This window comes from Balaenoptera musculus, chromosome 3 (assembly GCF_009873245.2).
Source record: "Balaenoptera musculus isolate JJ_BM4_2016_0621 chromosome 3, mBalMus1.pri.v3, whole genome shotgun sequence".
Lineage (NCBI taxonomy): Eukaryota > Metazoa > Chordata > Mammalia > Artiodactyla > Balaenopteridae > Balaenoptera > Balaenoptera musculus.
The window spans coordinates 164255492-164273264 of NC_045787.1; the positions used below are offsets into that span (position 1 = coordinate 164255492).

Consider the following 17773-nt stretch of genomic DNA (forward strand, 5'->3'; position numbering starts at 1 on the left):
TATTTGAAGAAAAACAGTAACTTAAAAACATCCAGATTTCTAAACAGAGTTCAGAATCAAAAGAGAAACTTTGTTGCCAGGTACTCAAGGAAGATATGCACCCTTTGGGTGCCTTCCTTTTCTCATTTCGGAAATGGGAAGAAAACAGTCCTCATCTCCTAGAGTTGCTGGGAAAAGAAAGGCATTCATGTGTGTGAAGTGCTTAGATCAGAGCCTGCTGTAATAGGTACTCAATAAATGTTTGTTTCGACTCTTGTTACAAGATGCAGGTTCAAACTGATACCGACCAGTGGTCTTGGCCTTCCCCAATCAATAGAAATTGACTAGAGGCCAGACAAAAAATTCAGGCAAGGCTTTATTGGGGCCCCTGCTGCAGCAGGGGGGAGGGAGAACAAGCAACAGGTTCCCTTGCTTGCTCTCTCCCTGAAGAGGGGGAAGCTTGTTCTTATATGCAGTGAGGGTAGGGGTGTGTCCAAGGGTCGAGCTGGAGGGGTGGCTTAGGTGGTTTGCCCACCCCTCTGGCGGTGTTGAGTGCAGGGGGCATGCTCAGTACCGTGCTTTTGCTCCCAATGTCCTGTTTTTGGTCCAGGCTCTTCAGAGGTGGCACTTGAGTTTTTTTAGTCTTTTGTATCTTTTTGTCCATAATTTGCCCCAACCGCTCATGCACGCAGTTATTTTTCATCCCATATAGCTTCTTTGTATTTTGTTGCTCGAGGTTTGTCCAGATGCAAGCACTGCAGCAAAGGGTCCCAGGTCCCAGCCCATCTCAAGACCAGAGTCCCAAGATGCCTCTCTGCCCATGGCTGACCCCACTTAAGCCCTTTGTTGGCTCATCTGTAAAATGGGATCATAGCACTCATGCCTATTGTAGGATTAAGTGAGAGAATGAGACAGAATATACCTAGTCTGCCTTCAAGGATACCCCAGGGGCACCAGTAAAAAATAAGCAATCATAACGTTCCCTATAGATGTCCAGGTTGGGGGAGGAGGGAGCATGTGGGCAGTATTCCAGAAGGAGGTGGATGTGTGGCACGAGAAGACATTGGCCCCGAGGTTGGGTGGGGAAGGGAGGAAGAGCTGAACTAGGAGTTCTCAAACTCTCCAGAGCGTCAGGACCTCACTGGGGACTTATTAAAAGGCAACTTTCCAGTGTCCACCCCAGACCTATTAGAGGTGCCCAGGCAGTGAGAAGACACTGGTTCTTGTCTATTCAATAAATGCTGAGTGCCTGGCATTGCTCTAGGAGCAAGGAAAACAGACACAAATTCCTTTCCTGCAAGGAGCTGACATTGTAATGGCAGAGAGAGTCATGTGAAAGTTTATTGATAGTGGCTGCAAGACAATGGAGACAGTAGCGGGTATGTAGAGAGCAAGAAGGAAACTATGATTATCATTCTTTTTTTGGCCGTGCCGCGTGGCTTGCGGGATTCTAGTTCCCTGACCAGGGATTGAACCCAGGCCCTCAGCAGTGAAAGTGCGGAGTCCCAACCACTGGACCACTGGTTATTATTCTTTTTTTAAATTTTTTAAAATTATTTGATTTTATTTATTTATTTTTTAATTTTTTAAATAATGAAACTCTCTAGGAGTTAAGTCAACATTTTATTTATTTATTTATTTTTGGCTGTGTTGGGTCTTCGTTTCTGTGAGAGGGCTTTCTCTAGTTGTGGCAAGCGGGGCCACTCTTCATCGCAGTGCGCGGGCCTTTCACCGTCGTGGCCTCTCTTGTCGCGGGGCACAGGCTCCAGTCGCGCAGGCTCAGTAGTTGTGGCTTACGGGCCCAGTTGCTCCGTGGCATATGGGATCCTCCCAGACCAGGGCGCGAACCCGCGTCCCCTGCATTGGCAGGCAGACTCTCAACCACTGCGCCACCAGGGAAGCCCTGGTTATTATTCTTAAGACATGTCTCATTTTTGTCTCCTACCATATCTAGAGAAGCAAGATGCATGACAACATGACCAAGCACTCAAGATCTGGAGTGAGACAGTCCTGGGATCAAATCCTCCCTTCTTCACCTACTCATTATGGGCCATTGGGTGACCGCTATAACTTGGCCATGCTTGAGCAGGACAGTGAAATCGGGTCTCTGATGAGAGTAAGGAGTGAGATAGATTCATCGAGAGGCCTTAAACAACCCAGAGATGTTGGACAGGACCCAGGTGGTGGCACACTCTTTTCCAAATGTAGCCACTGTATTAGCTATCTAGTGCTGCGTAACAAGTTGTCCACACATTTAATGGCTGAAACAACAAACCTCTATTATCTTGTGGTTTCCTTGGGTCAGGAATCTGGGCATCACTTAACAAAGTGCCTTTGCGTCAAGGTTTCTCACAAGGTGGCAATCATGATGTTTGCTGGGACTGTCATCATCTCAAAGTTTGATTTGGTTGAATTTAGGTCTACCATTTTATCATTATTATTATTTTGGCTGTGCTGAGCAGCATATAGGATCTTAGTGCCCCAACCAGACATCGAACCCAGGCCCTGGCATTGAAGGCGCTGAGTCCTAGCCACTGGACCGCCAGGGAATTCCCTACCATTTTATTGTTTATTTCTGTTGGTCTCCTTTGTTTCTTTATTATTCTCTATTTTTTTTTTTCTCTCCTGCCTTCTTTTGGATTACAGGCATACCTCGGAGATATTACAGGTTTGGTTCAGGACCACTGCAATAAGGCAAATATCACAATAAAGTGAGTCACATGAATTTTTTCATTTCCCAGTGCATATAAAAGCTATGCTTAGGACTTCCCTGGTGGTGCAGTGGTGAAGAATCCGCCTGCCAATGCAGGGGACACAGATTCGAGCCCTGGTCTGGGAAGATCCCACATGCCACGGAGCAACTTAAGCCCGTGAGCCACAACTACTGAGCCCGCGTGCCACAACTATTGAAGCCCGCACGCCTAGAGCCCATGCTCCGCAACAAGAGAAGCCACCGCAATGAGAAGACCATGCACTGCAACGAAGAGTAGCTCCTGCTTGTCGTAACTAGAGAAAGCCCGGGTGCAACAACGAAGACCCAAAGCAGCCTAAATAAATAAATAAATAAATTTATTTTAAAAAAAAAACAACAAGCCAGAGCCTCCCTGACATCTTTCCTTTCATCCTTTCTACTTTCCTTCCTTCCTTCCTCCCTCCCTCCATCACTCTCTTCCTTTTTTTTTTTTAAATTTATTTATTTATTATTTATTTTTGGCTACGTTGGGTCTTTGTTGCTGCGTGCGGGCTTTCTCTAGTTGTGGTGAGCAGGGGCTACTCTTCATTGCAGTGCACGGGATTCTCATTGCGGTGGCTTCTCTTGTTGCAGAGCATGGGCTCTAGGCATGGGGGCTTCAGTAGTTGTGGTGTGCAGGCTCAGTAGTTGTGGAGCACGAGCTTAGTTGCTCCGCGGCATGTGGGATCTTCCCGGACCAGGGCTCGAACCTGTGTCCCCTGCATTGGCAGGTGGATTCTTAACCACTGTGCCACCAGAGTAGTCCCTCTTCCTTTCTCTTTATCTCTCCCTCTTTTCCTTCTCTCTCCCTGTCTTTCATTCTTTTATTTATTCAGTCCTTCATTCAGCGAAATGAACACCTACTATGTGCCAGGCCCTCACTGAGCTGTTGCAATTATATCTGTGACCAAGACAGATAGCCTCCCTGCTCTCCTGGGGCTCCCAGTCCAGTAGGGGAGACAGACAGCAAAGATGTAAGTAAAGAATCTAATTTATCATTATGCACTGTGACGTTTCCTCGGAAGGAAAAAATCAGGTTGCAGAGAGAGATAACTTCAGGGGAAGGATGCAATTTCATCTAGCGAGGGTGCTTGGACAAGGCCTCTCAGATGGGAGACTTGAAGGGTGAGGAGAAAGCAGTCATGGGAAAAGTGTTTTGGGCAGAAGGAACAGCTTATGCAAAGGCCCAGAGGCAAGAAAGAGCTTGGAGTTTCTGGGAACCATGAAAGACGGCCTGTGTGCTGGAGTGGAGTGAGTGGGGAGTTGGGGGACTTGGGGTCAGGGAGGTTGACGGGGCCACATTGCAGGGCCTTGAGTGCTGCCGTGTCAGAGCAGTGGGAACCTGGGAGGGTTCTGGGCAGGGGTTGCTGTGGTCTGATTTTCTTCTCTGATTGTCGTGTGGATTCCAACAGCTTTACTCCCTCCCCAAGGCCTCTTGTCTGGCTCATTGATAATTAGGCCAGTGAAGGTTTATTGAATAATTACTGTGTGCTGGGTACTCACAAGAACTCTCTGAGGGAAGTAATGTTAGAGGTGAGGAAACCGAAGCACAGGAGGTGAGTAAATGGGCTAATGTCACACAGCCAGGAAGAGGTGGAGGCAGAGTTAGAATTCAGGCAGCTGCTGCCATGCTATCCTGTGGCCCCAAACCCCACCTCCTCTTCAGGTTTCTTGCCATCAACTCAGTTTCTGCCCGTCAGTCCACTGGGCCTTTCCACTTCAGAGCTGGTCAATTCCTCTCCTGCTCAAACACCTTCCATGGCTCCCCACTGCCCTTGATAATGACCAAGCCCTCTAGCCTGGTGTTCAAAACCCATCTTTCTTTTTCTCCCTCTCACCTTCAGCCCGTCCTTGACATCCCAAGTTCAAGCCATCCTGGATGCCTGGCAGTCCCTCCAGCACTCCCTCAACCCCCATGGGCTGCTGCCTTGGAGTGGCAGTCCCCCGTTCCCACTCCAGGCCACATTGATGAAACTCATTCATCCTCCCCTGCCCCCTGTCTCCTTTCTCCAGTTGCCTGGGGTTCCCGGTCAAAGCTTACATCAGGACCAACTGCAGAGTGGGTGCTACATTCATTCATTCATTCACTCATTCATTCAACAATCATTCCTTGAGCACCTACTATATACCAGCCCCTGCTATAGGAACTGGGAGTACCGCAGTGAACAAGACAGACATGGCCCCTGGTCTTAAAGAGCTGATATTGTGGGGCAGGAGAAATACCCAATTAACTAACAATCAAACCAATAAATATCACATACAATATATTTTTAAGTGTTACTGAGAATGATGGGAGGAGGTCTGTTTTTAGGTATGTTATAAAGCAAGTATCTTAAAAAAAATTTTTTTTTTTTAATTTTATTTTTGGTTGCGTCAGGTCTTCGTTGCGGCACGCAGGATCTTCGTTGCAGCATGCAAGCTCTTTGTTGCGGCACGTGGGTTTCTCTCTAGTTGTGGCGTGCGGGTTTTTCTCTCTCTAGTTGTGGCTCGCGGGCTCCAGAGCGTGTGGGCTCTGCAGTTTGCGGCTCACGGGCTCTCTAGTTGAGGCACATGGGCTTACTTGCCCCGCGGCATGTGGGATCTTAGTTCCCCGCCGACCAGGGATTGGACCCACATCCCCTGCATTGGAAGGCGGATTCTTTACCACTGGACCATCAGGGAAGTCCCCAAAGCAAGTATCTTTGAGGAAATGACATTAAAACAGAGTCCAAATAAGGGAAGTGTTCAATCCATAAAGACATCTGGAGGAAGGTGTACCTGGTGGAGGGGACAGTGTGTGCAAAGGCCCTGAGGTGGGAATCAACTCAGGTGTTGGAAGGACACAAAGAAGGCCAGTGTGATTGGAATGGAGTAGGAGTGAGAGGGAGGATGCAGGTCCAAGCGATGTCATGGCAGGTTCTGCAGGGCCCCTGCTGAATGCTGAGGCAGGAACACATGTCTGGAGTTTGAGTATGATATTCCTTGCTCTTTATTTGCGGTTAAGCCCAGGGACCTGGGCATGCTTGGAGACAACCCCCTGAGAGCAGCAGAGGCCTCAGGGTCTCAGGACTCGCAGCCATGGGTGCGCATATATTCTGAAAACCCCTCCAGCTGGTCCAGCAATTCCTTCTTGCCCACTGCCCCATCCACTGGCCAGTGCATGAGGAACGTCTCCTTGCCCAGGACATGGGTGTATCTGTGGACAAGAGGTGGCCAGGATGGTGAGGAGAGCCGGGTGCCTTGAAGGTGTGGAGACCTTTCTGACTTGCCCCTCTGCCCTGCCTGACAGACTCTCAGAGCCACAGCTTATAGTGTCCACTCCACCAGGCCATCTCAGGTCCCCCCCACCTCTAGCGCATACTGCTGGGGATTAGAAAACGCTCCCCTCCCTCTGACTCTTTCCTGCCCTCTGTTGGAAATTTACATCTACATTTACAACATCTCCTTATGAATGGCGGTCCCTGGAGTTGTGCAGTGCACAGCCTGCACCTCCATTCAGGGCAGCCCTGAAACCCAAGACTCCTGTTGACAGGTGCAGTAGAAACTTTGACACCAAGGACTGGACTTGGGTAGGGAAGGGGGTCCAGGCCTGAGTCCCCAGGGCAGCAGGAGCCCCCCACGCACTCAGATTTGACTCTCCACAGGTCTGATGTCTGGCCCATGATGAGGTATGTCTCGTGTTCTTGCAGCCCCAGGGAGTCATGGCAGGTGGTGTGAGTGACGAATTTCTTCATGGTGAGGGGCTTGGCAGAGTCCGTGCCTGGAGGAGAGGAGACCCAGTGTGTGAGCTTGCATAGGCCTGGCCCTCCTCCGCATTGGGACTCCCAGGGTAGGCCCCCACGCCCCCTCCTCTGCCACCTTGGACATACCACTCTTGACGATGGCTTGGAGCTGCATGTTGTAGTAGATGTAGGGGCTGGAGGCGGAGGTCTCCACAGACTCCAGCCTGGCCTTGTACACTGGGGAAGGGGTCCAGGAGGGTGTCGTGTTGGTGTCCAGCCCGCAGGTGGGCCGCCCCCTGCCCCCTGCCACTCCCCACACTCACCAAAGTCCACGCCAACCTCACAGGCTGCTGCCTGGAGCTCCTCCTGCTGCAGGTGGTTGCTGTCTTTCTTTGGGGATGGGCACTGTTCTGGAAGGGTGGGGCAGGGGGGCGGCTGTTCTAGCTGCACTGGCGGAGGGGCCTTCCTCCCATCTGACCCCCAGCCGGCCCCAGGCGGCAGCCGCTGGGTCTCTGGGTCTGGCCTTTCTGATCTGTACGGTGCTCTCTCCTCCTCTGTCTCTCCGTTTGGTCTTTTTCTTTTCTGTTTCTCTCATGTGAGTCTATTATGTGTCCCTCCGTGTCTGTGTCTCTGATTCGCCTGATCTTTGGCTGTGCCTGAGTGTATGTGTCATTCTCTGTCTCTGGGTCTCCTTTTCTCTGTCTCTCTTTGTCTCTGTCTTGCTGTATCTCTGTCTCTCTCTCTCTCTGTCTAAACTCAACCCAGAAGGCACCCAGGAAGTGATGAAAAGCTCTTGAACCCCTAGCCTGGCAGTCCCAGCCCTCCGTGTCCCCATGACCTCACCCTCGGCGCATCTGCACACGTCTCTGTGGCAGATCTTCCTCAAGGAAGCGCGCTCTGTGGGCAGGTTGTAGAAGGAGCTGCACCTCCGGGCTGCGAGAGGAGGCGAGTGACCGGGGTTGGCTTGGGCCAGTGCTCCTGGGGGCTGGGTGCACGTCTGGCTCCGCCCCCAGCAGGCCCCGCCCCACTGACCCGCCCAGCCACCCCCTTAACAGGTCCCTCCTCTTTAAAGAGCCTGCCCCCTTCTTGCCCACCCTTACCCAGCGGGCCACGCCAAGTCCCTTCTCAGCTCTGCCACACCCGCTTCCAGGCCCCGTGGGGCCACTTTAACCACCAAGGAAGGCCACGCCCCTCATCACCACGCCCCTTGGGTCCCTTCCGGCTCCCTCTTGGCCACCCCTCCCACGGAGCCAAGGACCCCCTCTGCCACGCCCCGTTCCCCCTTTTTGGCCCCGCCCCTCATGCCTCCCTTTTCTTCTGGCCCAGTCCTTCTCAGGCTCTGTACCCTCCCGGGATACCCCTCCACCCCCAGGCCCCTGCTCACAAGGCTCGTAGTAGTCGTAGACCATGACCTGGGCAGCCTGCAGGAACTCCGCCTGCAGCATCCTGTGGACGCGGAAGCCCAGCACCGTGTCTGCCCTGTGGGAGAGCTGGAGAAGGGACGTCCTGTCTGAGCTGATCAGGGCCACTGAGCATGGGGTACTGACCACAGGGCCTTGGCCATAACCACTGACCGCGTGGCCCTGAATACTGAGGAGCTGATTTCAGAGGGCATGGCTCTCGGACAACACTGACCAGGGTGCTGATTGTGGTTTCTCCGCCCATCTGGCTGCCCACGGACCTCTGACAGAGGACACCTGGCCTTCCTCACCTTCTCCAGGTAGAGGACAACAGTGCTGTCGCTGGAGGTCGTCTTGGTCTCATACTGGAAGGCGTACCTCTCCACGTCGCTCGTGAGCTGGGGCAGAGGGTGAGGACTGCACGTCGGCAGAGATCCTCCAAGGCACCCAGCCCTGGGAGCTCCAGTTAGTGTGAAGCAACTCTCAGAGCTCCCGGCCCTTGTCCAATCAGCCCCAGTGTTGGGGAAACTGAGGCACAATCAGGGCAAGAATTTAGCTAAGGTCATACAGGGAGTCCCCCAGAAGTGACCATGGCCGCTGACCTTGGGGCAGGGACTGTGGGGCATTAACCTGGGGGTCTTGACCCAGGCAGATGCTGTTCTGCACCCACTCGGGGAATGTGGGATGTTGCCAGGGCATCCCCGCCCTGCTCATTACCTGTTTGAGGTCATCCTGGTTGGGGTAGAAGCCGGTGAGCAGGGAGACCTCCATGATGGTCATTGTGGCCTCTCGATGACCCTGGTACCTGGGGATTTCACAGCACCAGTCTCTTCCCACTGTCCCCTTGCCCCTCTCCCACGCTCCCACTGTCATCACCTCTCGCCTGGACAAGGGCAGTAGCCTTCTCCTGTGTCTCCCTGTCACTCCTCTGCCCCCAAGAGGATACAGCTTTAGCGAACAGAAATCTGGTATGTTGCCTCCTTGCTTAACTTCCTTGCTTTACCAAAACACCTGGCCTCATCCTTTCAATTCACCTCCTTCCCCTCCGGCCTCGGATTGATTGCTCTGAAGTGTCAGTCTCTCGCCTGCCACTGGACCTTGGCACATGCTGTTCTCTCAGCCTGGAATTCTTCCTCCCTCTTTGCCCTGAAAAATCCTTTCATCTTTGCAATTTCAGCTGATGCATCATCCACTCTGGGAAGCCTTCCCCAGCCCGCACACCAGATCATTCTCTAATTTGCCCTCCTGTGGCTCCGTGGACCTCTCCTTTGCCACATTTAATCACGGTTGTCATTTTGCATTGATTCTGGGTGATTATTCGGTTATGGTTTGTCTCCCCTGATAGTCTGTGAGCTCCACCAGGCAGGGAGGAGCTGCCTTGCTCACAGCTGTGCCCCCAGCTCCTAAAACAGAGCATGGCACCAATTAGGTGCTCAATACATTTTTTTAAAAAAATCTGGGACAGACCTGGGTGAGTGTATTTGGGAGACAGAGCCAGCCTGGGGTGGGGGCTGGAATGTCTGGAGAAGATGAAGAGAGGGGAGAGTCATGGGGTTCAGAACTAGCCCTGGGCATCTGGGTCATGGTGCATGTTCACTGTGCAGGAGCCCGCCTTTCTGGGACAGGGAAAGCTGGGGGGCAGGGTTGGGGTAGCAGGATGGTAGATAAGCATGGAAAGGCGGGGTAGGGGGCAGAGTGGGGGACAGGCAGGGGAGGGCAGGAGGAGAGGTAGGGATGAGGGGGCAGGCATGGAGAGGCAAGTTTGGCTGGTTCTCTCCCTCCACTCAGTACACAGGGAGAGCTGCTAAGGAGTCTGGATTCCAGGAAGTGGGTCCTTCCTCCTGCCCAGTCCAAGATCCTGGTGACCTGACCTTGTTTCCATCCGGAGCTGAAAGGTCGCTTCCCCCTTTTTATTATCTGCAGAGAGAAGGCAGGAATTTAGAGGCTGGGTAACACAGCCTCTGGAGCCAGCTTCCTGGGTTCAAATCCTGGCTCTGCTATGACTTTGAGCAAGTTGTTTAACCTCTCTGTGCTTTGGTTTCCTAAACTGTAAATGGGGATCATAATATTCCCAACCCAGCTGGTTAATTTTAAGTGAGTTAATACAAGTAAACCATTTAACATAATGCCTGATTAGTGCTTTATAAAACTGTCAGTTATTATTACTATAGTATTACTACCATTATCATATTACCACTACTACTGCTACTACTACAATTAAGAAATGGGGTCCAAACCAAAGTCTTGGTCACTTTTAGTCCCTAAAAGTCTTGGGACTGGTGAGACTTGTTTCCCCTTACCCTGACAGTGAGCTCCCAGTGGCAAAATCCTGTCTCTTCCTTCTTGGTACCCCAGACTGGAAACTCTGGAATCCATTTCTGATCATCTCCACAGCCCCCTCCCTGGTCCGGCCCCATCATTTCCTGCAGGACCAGTGTGGTCACCTCTTCCTTGGTCTCCCAGCTCTCACCTGTGCCCTCTATAGTCTGTTTCCCCCACAGCGGCCAGAGGGAGCCTGTGCGAACCTGTACTAGGTCATGTCCCTCTTCTACTCAGAACCCTCTCTGGCTCCTATTTCACTCCAAGCAAATGCTAGAGTCCTCACTATGGCTTGTAAGTTCCTGCACCATCTGCCCCATCACCTCTCCAGCTCTTTCTCCTAAAACTCTACCCCTTGCTCCTCTGTAGCCACACGGGCCTCCCTGCTGTTGCTCAAACCCGGTGAGTTCATACTTGCCTCAGGCCCTTTGCACCTGCTGTTCTGTCTGCCTGGAATGCTCTTCCCTCAGATCCTTCCTGGCTCACTCTCTCACTTCTTTCATGTTTCATCTCAAATGCCACCTCCTCAGAGAGCTTCCCCTGGACCTCCTCCAAGTCTGTAGCACCTTTCCCTACTTTATTTTATATGGTACTTATCATCACCTGCTATTATGCTTCATATTTATATTTTACAATGCAGATTCACTTATGTTATAAATAAATAACAATAGAAGTATAATATACTGTTATTGTTGTATTGTTTATGTCCTTCTACTAGAATGTGGGCTCCAGGAGAAGAAGGGGTATTTTTCTTGTTCATGCCTACGTTCCCAGGGCCAAGAAACAGGGTGCAGCACCTAGTAAATGCTCAAAAAATATTTGTTGGGGAAGGGTAACCTGGGACGAAGTGAGAGAGCAGCATGGACATATATACACTACCAAATGTAAAATAGATAGCTAGTGGGAAGCAGCCTCATAACACAGGGAGATCAGCTCGGTGCTTTGTGTCCACCTAGAGGGGTGGGATAGGGAGGGTGGGAGGGAGACGCAAGAGGGAGGAGATATGGGAATATATGTATACGTATAGCTGATTCACTTTGTTATACAGCAGAAACTAACACACCATGGTAAAGCAATTATACTCCAATAAAGATGTTAGAAAGATATTTGTTGAATGGCTGAATAAAGCATTAGAGGTGCTTACTGAATGATAGCTAAAATAAAGTAATATAAAAGAAGAGCTGGGTATCCCTGGGTCCGGGCTCACCTTTCGGGGCTGTATGAAGAGTCACATTCAGGTGGTACAGGTTGCAGGTGTCCTCCCAGGACTCTGGAGACCTGTGGTACATGGTCAGGATCTGTCGGGGTTGGGGGGGAGGTGTCAGAGCCCAACCACACTTACTCCTTTCCTCCTTGCTTCAATTCCTGCCTGCCCAGCTCTCTGCCCTATGGGGAATTCACAGTGAGGTCTTTCCCGTTCAATCCATGTGTTCAGTGGCCAGAACACCCTATATAGTCTAGGCAGGCCAGCTCTGTAATAGAACTTCTTGCAATGTTGGCAATAGTCTCTATCTGTGCTGTCCGTGTGGCAACCACTAGACACGTGGCTTTTTTTTTTTTTTTTTGGGTTGTGCCGTGCAGCATGCGGGATCTTAGTTCCCCGACCAGGGATTGAACCCATTCCCCCTGCGATGGAAGCAGGGAGTCTTAACCACTGGACTGCCAGGGAAGTCCACACATGTGGCTGTTGAGCACTTGAAATGCGGCTAGTTCGACCGAGGAACTGAATTTCTTATTTTATGTAATTTAAAATTAGCTGAAGTTTAAGGTGGAATGTGACTTGCCTGAGGTCACACAACAAAGGCAGGGATTCAACTGTGGCTCTATTGCCTGAAACATGATAGCAGGCTACCTTGAATTTGGTGACAAAGAGGGCTGTCCTCCTGGGTCATAAGGCATAGGGCCAGACGATGTAATGGAGCCTTCAGATACTGGGGGAAGGGTGGAGTTGTTCTCTGGGTCTTGAGAGGCACCCTGGAGGGAGAATCTTTCTTTGGGGGGCAAGGAAAGAGACCCCTTCAAGGATTCAACATAAGAGGGGCAGAGGGGTCCAAAGATCTCTGGCCTCTGTCTTCCCTGACTCTTGACTTACTGAAAGTGAAAACCTCTATTTCCCCACCCATCAAATGGAGCCCATATTTTTACCAGCTTCTCAGGGGGGTTTTGAGGTGTCCTTAGATTGATTCCTAACAAATGGTTGTGTCCTAAATGGTAGCTAAGATTATTGCTGATTTCCTTCTTGTTTTGGAGTCTATATTTGCCTCTATTTCCACCAACTGGGGGAGCCCTGGGCTCTAGCTAAGGAACACAAGACTTACCGAGATGGTGCCTCTTCCACTGCCGCTGGCTTTGATCTCTAGGTCATCCTGGGCAGAGAACTGAAAAGAAGGGGGAGGAGGATTTGAGGGGAGAAGAAGCAGCAAAACATGGCTCACACGCAGTGGAGATGGATAGGAAAGCATGCACGGGCACTGGGGCCTCAGTTATTTCCCTGACTTGGGGTCTAGTGACTCTCCCACCTCTCTCTGTGAAGATGGTTTTACTTTTCCTTCTTTTTTAAGCAAATATTTATTTATTTATTTATTTATTATTTATTTATTTAGGCTGCGCCAAGTCTTAGTTGCGGCACGTGGGATCTTCTTTGTGGCACGCATGAGGGATCTAGTTCCCTGACCAGGGATCAAACCCGGGCCGCCTGCATTGGGAGCACAGAGTCTTACCCACTGAACCACCAGGGAGGTCCCTGCATCTACTCTTGTTTCCCTCATTCATTCTTCCCTCGTCGGCCAGAGCAAAATTTTACAAATTCACATCCAATCACATCACCCCTGCTTAAATCCCATTGCTGTTCTTAGAACACTCTTGCCTCAGTGCCTTTGCACTTGCTGTTTGTTCTGCCTAGATATCCACAAGGATCACGTCTGCCTTTCCGTAAAGTCTTTGCTCAGATATTACCTTCTTGGTGAGACCTTCCCTACCCAGCCTAATTACAACTCCTTGATGTTCCCACCCCCTCCCTGCTTAATTCTTTCCCATAGCACTTGCCATCATTTAGCACATTACATATTCTACTTATTCACATTGCTTTTTTGTCTATCCCCACTAAAATATAAAATTCTACAGGGACAGGGATTTTTTTTTCTTGTCTTGTTCATGGCCATATTCCCAGAACCTAGAACAGTGTCTGACACACAGTAAGTGCTCAGTAAAGATGATTGAATAATTGAAGGTGAATATCACCTCCTTCATGGAGTAAGGTCATGGAGATGACCTTACTCCCCATACCCAGGTTATTTTGTCCTTTACACACTTATTTCATTCCCCTGTGTTCTGAAAGCTTAAAGTGGAATGTAGAATTATATTTATTGTCTTAATTTCTTTCTAGACTGTAAGTGCTTTGAGAGTAGGGACCACAGATGTTTCATAATGTAACCCAGGAGAATGCTTGGCACACAGTAGGTGCTCAGGAAATGTTTGTGGAATGAATGAACCAATACGTTGATAGTATAGCCAATGGTGATTAGATAATATTGGTGGGGGGAGATTGCCAGGGACATGACTCTTGGTCTCATCTCCAGCGCAACTTCTGTGTGGACTTCCCGTCTGCCCCTTAGCTCCGTACCTTTGCTGACCGCAGCTGGTAGGCATTGTTCTCATCGATGAACCATTCCATATTCAAGGCTCTCTTGGGGGCTCTGATCTGGACGCGGAGATCCTGGACACCGTCGAAGGGGACAGCTTCGCGGAAGCGGGTGAGGGCCTCTATGGCCACGACCGTGGTCTGGGTGTTGGGATGGGGGCCTCGAATCAGCACCACTGACAGCGCACCGGAGCCCCTTGGGGCACGAGCACCACGGACAGCTCCTTCCGGTGGGCCAGTAATGTCAGCACCTTGGCTAGCGACCCATCCGCCCCACCCCCCCACACCTCCACCCCGAGTTTCCGAGGCTCCAGTCACCTGCGTGGACCGAAATCCTCCTCCCAGCTCCCGTTTCTCCAGTAGCCACTTGGCGATGGCATGCGTCTCATTGCGCCGACCCAGCTCCAGCTTCTGCATCAGCGCATAGGCCGTGGCCTCAATGGTGTATAGGGAGCCCATGTCCAGGTCGCCCACTGGCCAATGGGTTTTGTCTAGAAGACGGATGCCCACCTCGTCACGCAGACCTCGGCCCACCTACCTAAACCTGCCCTCTCCTCGTGTCCTATCGCCCAGTTTTTCTCATCTGCTATTTTACTGAGCACCTACTTTACGTGAAAATCTTTGCTGAGGAGACGTATGGACATTGCATTTTTTCAGAACCACTCTAGGAGACAGGGACACTATTTAGAGGTGGGGAAATTGAGGTTCAAAGAAGCTCCTTCACATCCCTCTCGGTCCCACTGCAAGTGCGTTTTTCTACCTCCACTCCTCTTGACTTGGGGAATGGAGAGGATGGGCTCAGGACCCTCAGGGATGGGATAGGGCAGGCCATGGGAAGTAAACCCCTCTCAGTTACCTATGTCTTATGACCTTCTTTCCATCCTCGAACGTACCAAGCACTTTCCCACTTCAGAGCATTTGCACGTGCCGTTCCCTCTGCTTGGAATATCCTTGGCCTTTCACGTAGGTGAGCTTTCTCATCTTTCATTCCAGCTGAGGGGGTCCCCTTTTCACAGAGACCTTCCCAGTTCTCCAGTCTATACTCCCCTCCCCTCATCATCGCTCCCACCCACCTTGTATGTTATTATCTCAGCACTTGTCTCAATTTGTAATTCTCTTTTGATCTGTTTGTCTTCTACCTGCCTCCCCCAGGAACGGTGGGACTTTGGAGGGCAGGGACCACATCAGTCTTGTTCACCTTGGTTTCTCAGGGTCTGAGCTCAAGGGTTGGCACACCATAGGTGCTCATAAATGAAGAATCACATTTTGCTGGATTTGAGATCATACAATCCCCCTCTCTCTGCCCCCGTGACTGTGGTTAACACATAGTTTGTTGAAAAGTGGCCCACACCCACCCTGGCTGGCAAAGCTGTCCAGGCGGTCGTTGGCTCGGGGGCTCCTGGTGAGGGCCAGAGCATAGGAGACTATGGCTATGGCAAAGGTTGTCTGGATGTGGGGGAGTTTTGTCTCCAGGAAGTCACCGGCTTGCTTCATGCTGGCAGCCAAATTCTAGAGAGTCAAGAGAAGAGGCTAGAGGGAGGTGATCAGAGGAAAGGGGTCTGGGAGTTAGAAGAGAGGAAAGCACTAAGAAGGACACGAGGGCAGGGGAGCTCCCTGTGTGCAGGGGGTATGGCACCCTGGAGACCCTGCCCTCGTCTTTGGGTCCTACCGGTATCTTCTGGTTGCACCACTCCTTCCCCTCATTCAGAGCGATCAGGACAAGAGCTGTGAGGGATACATCTGCCTCCGAGCCTTGGTAGCCACCCTGTGGATGCAGAACCACACCCATAATCCCTTTACCATCTTGGAGACACCTTCCCCAATCTCTCCTGACTGACCTTGAAAAGCTCGCAGGTGCTCAGCTCTGGGCTGGATGATGCTGAAAGCAGGATGAGGAGAGAGGTAGAGGAGGAGGAGCTATCTTGCGATTTGCCTGTGTGGGGTCTGCTTTACTAAGAAAAGTTGACGGCCATGGAGGGTGCTGTGCTAAGCTCTCTATGCTAGCTCAAAACATGCTTGCAGCAGCTCCATTTTCCTGACGAGCAAACTGAGGGTCAGAGGGTGAAGTGTCCCCATTGCTGGTAAATGACCGACAAGGTTCAAACTCCTCTTTAGTCTCCCAAGTTCCACCCTCAATCCCTGTACTGGACTGAATAATTTTCCCCCCAAATGCTTGTCCACCCAGAACCTCAGAGTGTGATCTTATTAGGAAATAGGGTCTCTGTAGATGTAATGAGCTAAGTTAAGAATAGGTTGTACTGGATTAGGGGGACCCTGTATCCAATGACTGGTGTCCATATAAGAAGGCACACACAGAAGGAAGAAAGCCATGTGAAGATGGAGGCAGAGATTGGAGTGCTGTGGCTATAAGCCAAGGGATGCCAAGGATTGCCAGGAACCACCAAGCTAGAAGAGGCAAGGCAGGATTCCCACCCCATGCCCCAATGAGCCTTCAGAAGGAGCATGGCCCTGCCGAGACCTTAATCTTGGACTTTTTTTTTTTTTTTTTTTGGCCACGCCGCATGGCATGTGGGATCTTAGTTCCCCGACCAGGGCTCGAACCCGCGCCCCTTGCATTGGAAGTACGGAGTCTTAACCACTGGACTACCAGGGAAGTCCCAATCTTGGACTTTTAGTCTCTAGAACTGGGACAAAATAAATAGATTTCTGTTGTTTTAAGCCACCCAGTTTGTGGTACTTTGTTACAGCAGCCCTAGGAGACTAATACGTACCCCAAAGTCTCTTCTTCTCACAGTGGCCAATGAAGCCTGTGGACTCTTGAATCAGTTTACATCCGTCCTCTGCTTAGAACCTTCTGTGGCTCCCACCTCACTCAGAGGAAAAGCTCAAGTCCTCCCTTTGGCTCACAAGGCCCTGCACAATCTGTCCCATCACCTCCCCACCCTCCCCACCTCCCCCTCTCCCCTTGCTTACTCTGTTCCAGCCACACTGGGCTCCTCACTGTTCCTCCAAAATATTGGGCACATTCCAGTCTCAGGACCTTTGCACATGCTGCTTCCCCTGCTTAGGACACTCTCTCCTTAGTTATCCACAGGACTTGCTCCCTCACCTCTCCAGTTCTGTATAAATATCATCTCCTCAGGAAGCCTTCCAAAATTTCACCCTTCCCACCTTTCCCTGCATTTTTCCCGTATCACTTATAACATGCCACATCATTTATGCCCCTATTATGCTAATTGCCTGTCTGTCCTCCACTAGAATGTCTGCCCCATGAGGACAGGGATTTTTGTCTATTTTGTTTGCCCTGAGTTCCCAGCGCTTAAAGCAGTGCCTGGCACATTATAGGTGCCTGATAAATGTTCGTTGGTGGAAAGAAACTCAGATCTGTGAGCCTGTCTTACTGTTCCTGTGTTTGTAACTCCTTTATGTACCGCCTTCCTGTACCATGTAGGGCTTTCACTCACACAGTCCTCCCTTCTTTTGGGGGTGCATTCTGTCTTTGCTGGTTCATTCATCCATCCAGAGTTTTATTCAGCAACATTTGCTGACTATGATGAACCAGACCTGCTTTTCTCCCTGGAGGACTCACAGTGTAGGAAAAGCAAACCCTGAAGAGACTATTGCAAAGCCCCACAGGCTTCAGGACCTGGCATCTTTCCTCCTTCCCAGGCCTTGGGATGGATCACCTCTTTGCCATCTTTGGGCTCTGATGACACTGGTCTCTTTTCCCCGTCCTCAAACATGCCAGAGCCTCAGGGCCTTTGCACATGCCGTTCCCTTTGCCTGGAGCTCTGTTTTCCATTCTTTCCTCCGCTGTCTCCTATTCCTTTTTCAGGTTGCTGTTTTACTGTCACTTCCGCCTGTAGGCTACCCCTGACACCCCCAGCGCTGGGCATGGCTCCTATTAAATCCTACCTCCTGCTTTTCTCTCCCATGGAACGTGGCACAATTGTGACTTAAACAATCACTAGTTATAATTATTTGGTGAATTTCTGTCTGCCCCCCACTACCCAGCTTATGTCAGTTCTACAAGCAGGGGCTG

The 17773-nt window shown here is 50.8% G+C and overlaps 1 protein-coding gene across 2 annotated transcripts in view; it reads right to left on the reverse strand.

Annotated features, from left to right (window-relative positions):
• Nucleotides 1-5649: 5649 nt before the first annotated feature.
• The window catches only part of LOC118893457 (complement C3-like), a 28093-nt gene continuing 15969 nt past the window's right edge, over nt 5650-17773 (reverse strand). For both annotated transcript variants that reach the window (XM_036849036.1, XM_036849035.1), the window contains 15 exons: nt 15440-15535; nt 15126-15279; nt 14089-14261; nt 13753-13911; nt 12449-12508; nt 11338-11428; nt 9683-9728; nt 8529-8616; nt 8123-8209; nt 7796-7901; nt 7255-7344; nt 6735-6821; nt 6559-6648; nt 6314-6449; nt 5650-5885 (listed from right to left, as the gene is read on the reverse strand). In XM_036849036.1, coding sequence (XP_036704931.1) covers nt 5753-5885; nt 6314-6449; nt 6559-6648; nt 6735-6821; nt 7255-7344; nt 7796-7901; nt 8123-8209; nt 8529-8616; nt 9683-9728; nt 11338-11428; nt 12449-12508; nt 13753-13911; nt 14089-14261; nt 15126-15279; nt 15440-15535 — 1596 coding nt within the window. In that variant the 3' untranslated portion in view covers nt 5650-5752. The remainder of the gene's footprint in view (nt 5886-6313; nt 6450-6558; nt 6649-6734; nt 6822-7254; nt 7345-7795; nt 7902-8122; nt 8210-8528; nt 8617-9682; nt 9729-11337; nt 11429-12448; nt 12509-13752; nt 13912-14088; nt 14262-15125; nt 15280-15439; nt 15536-17773) is intronic.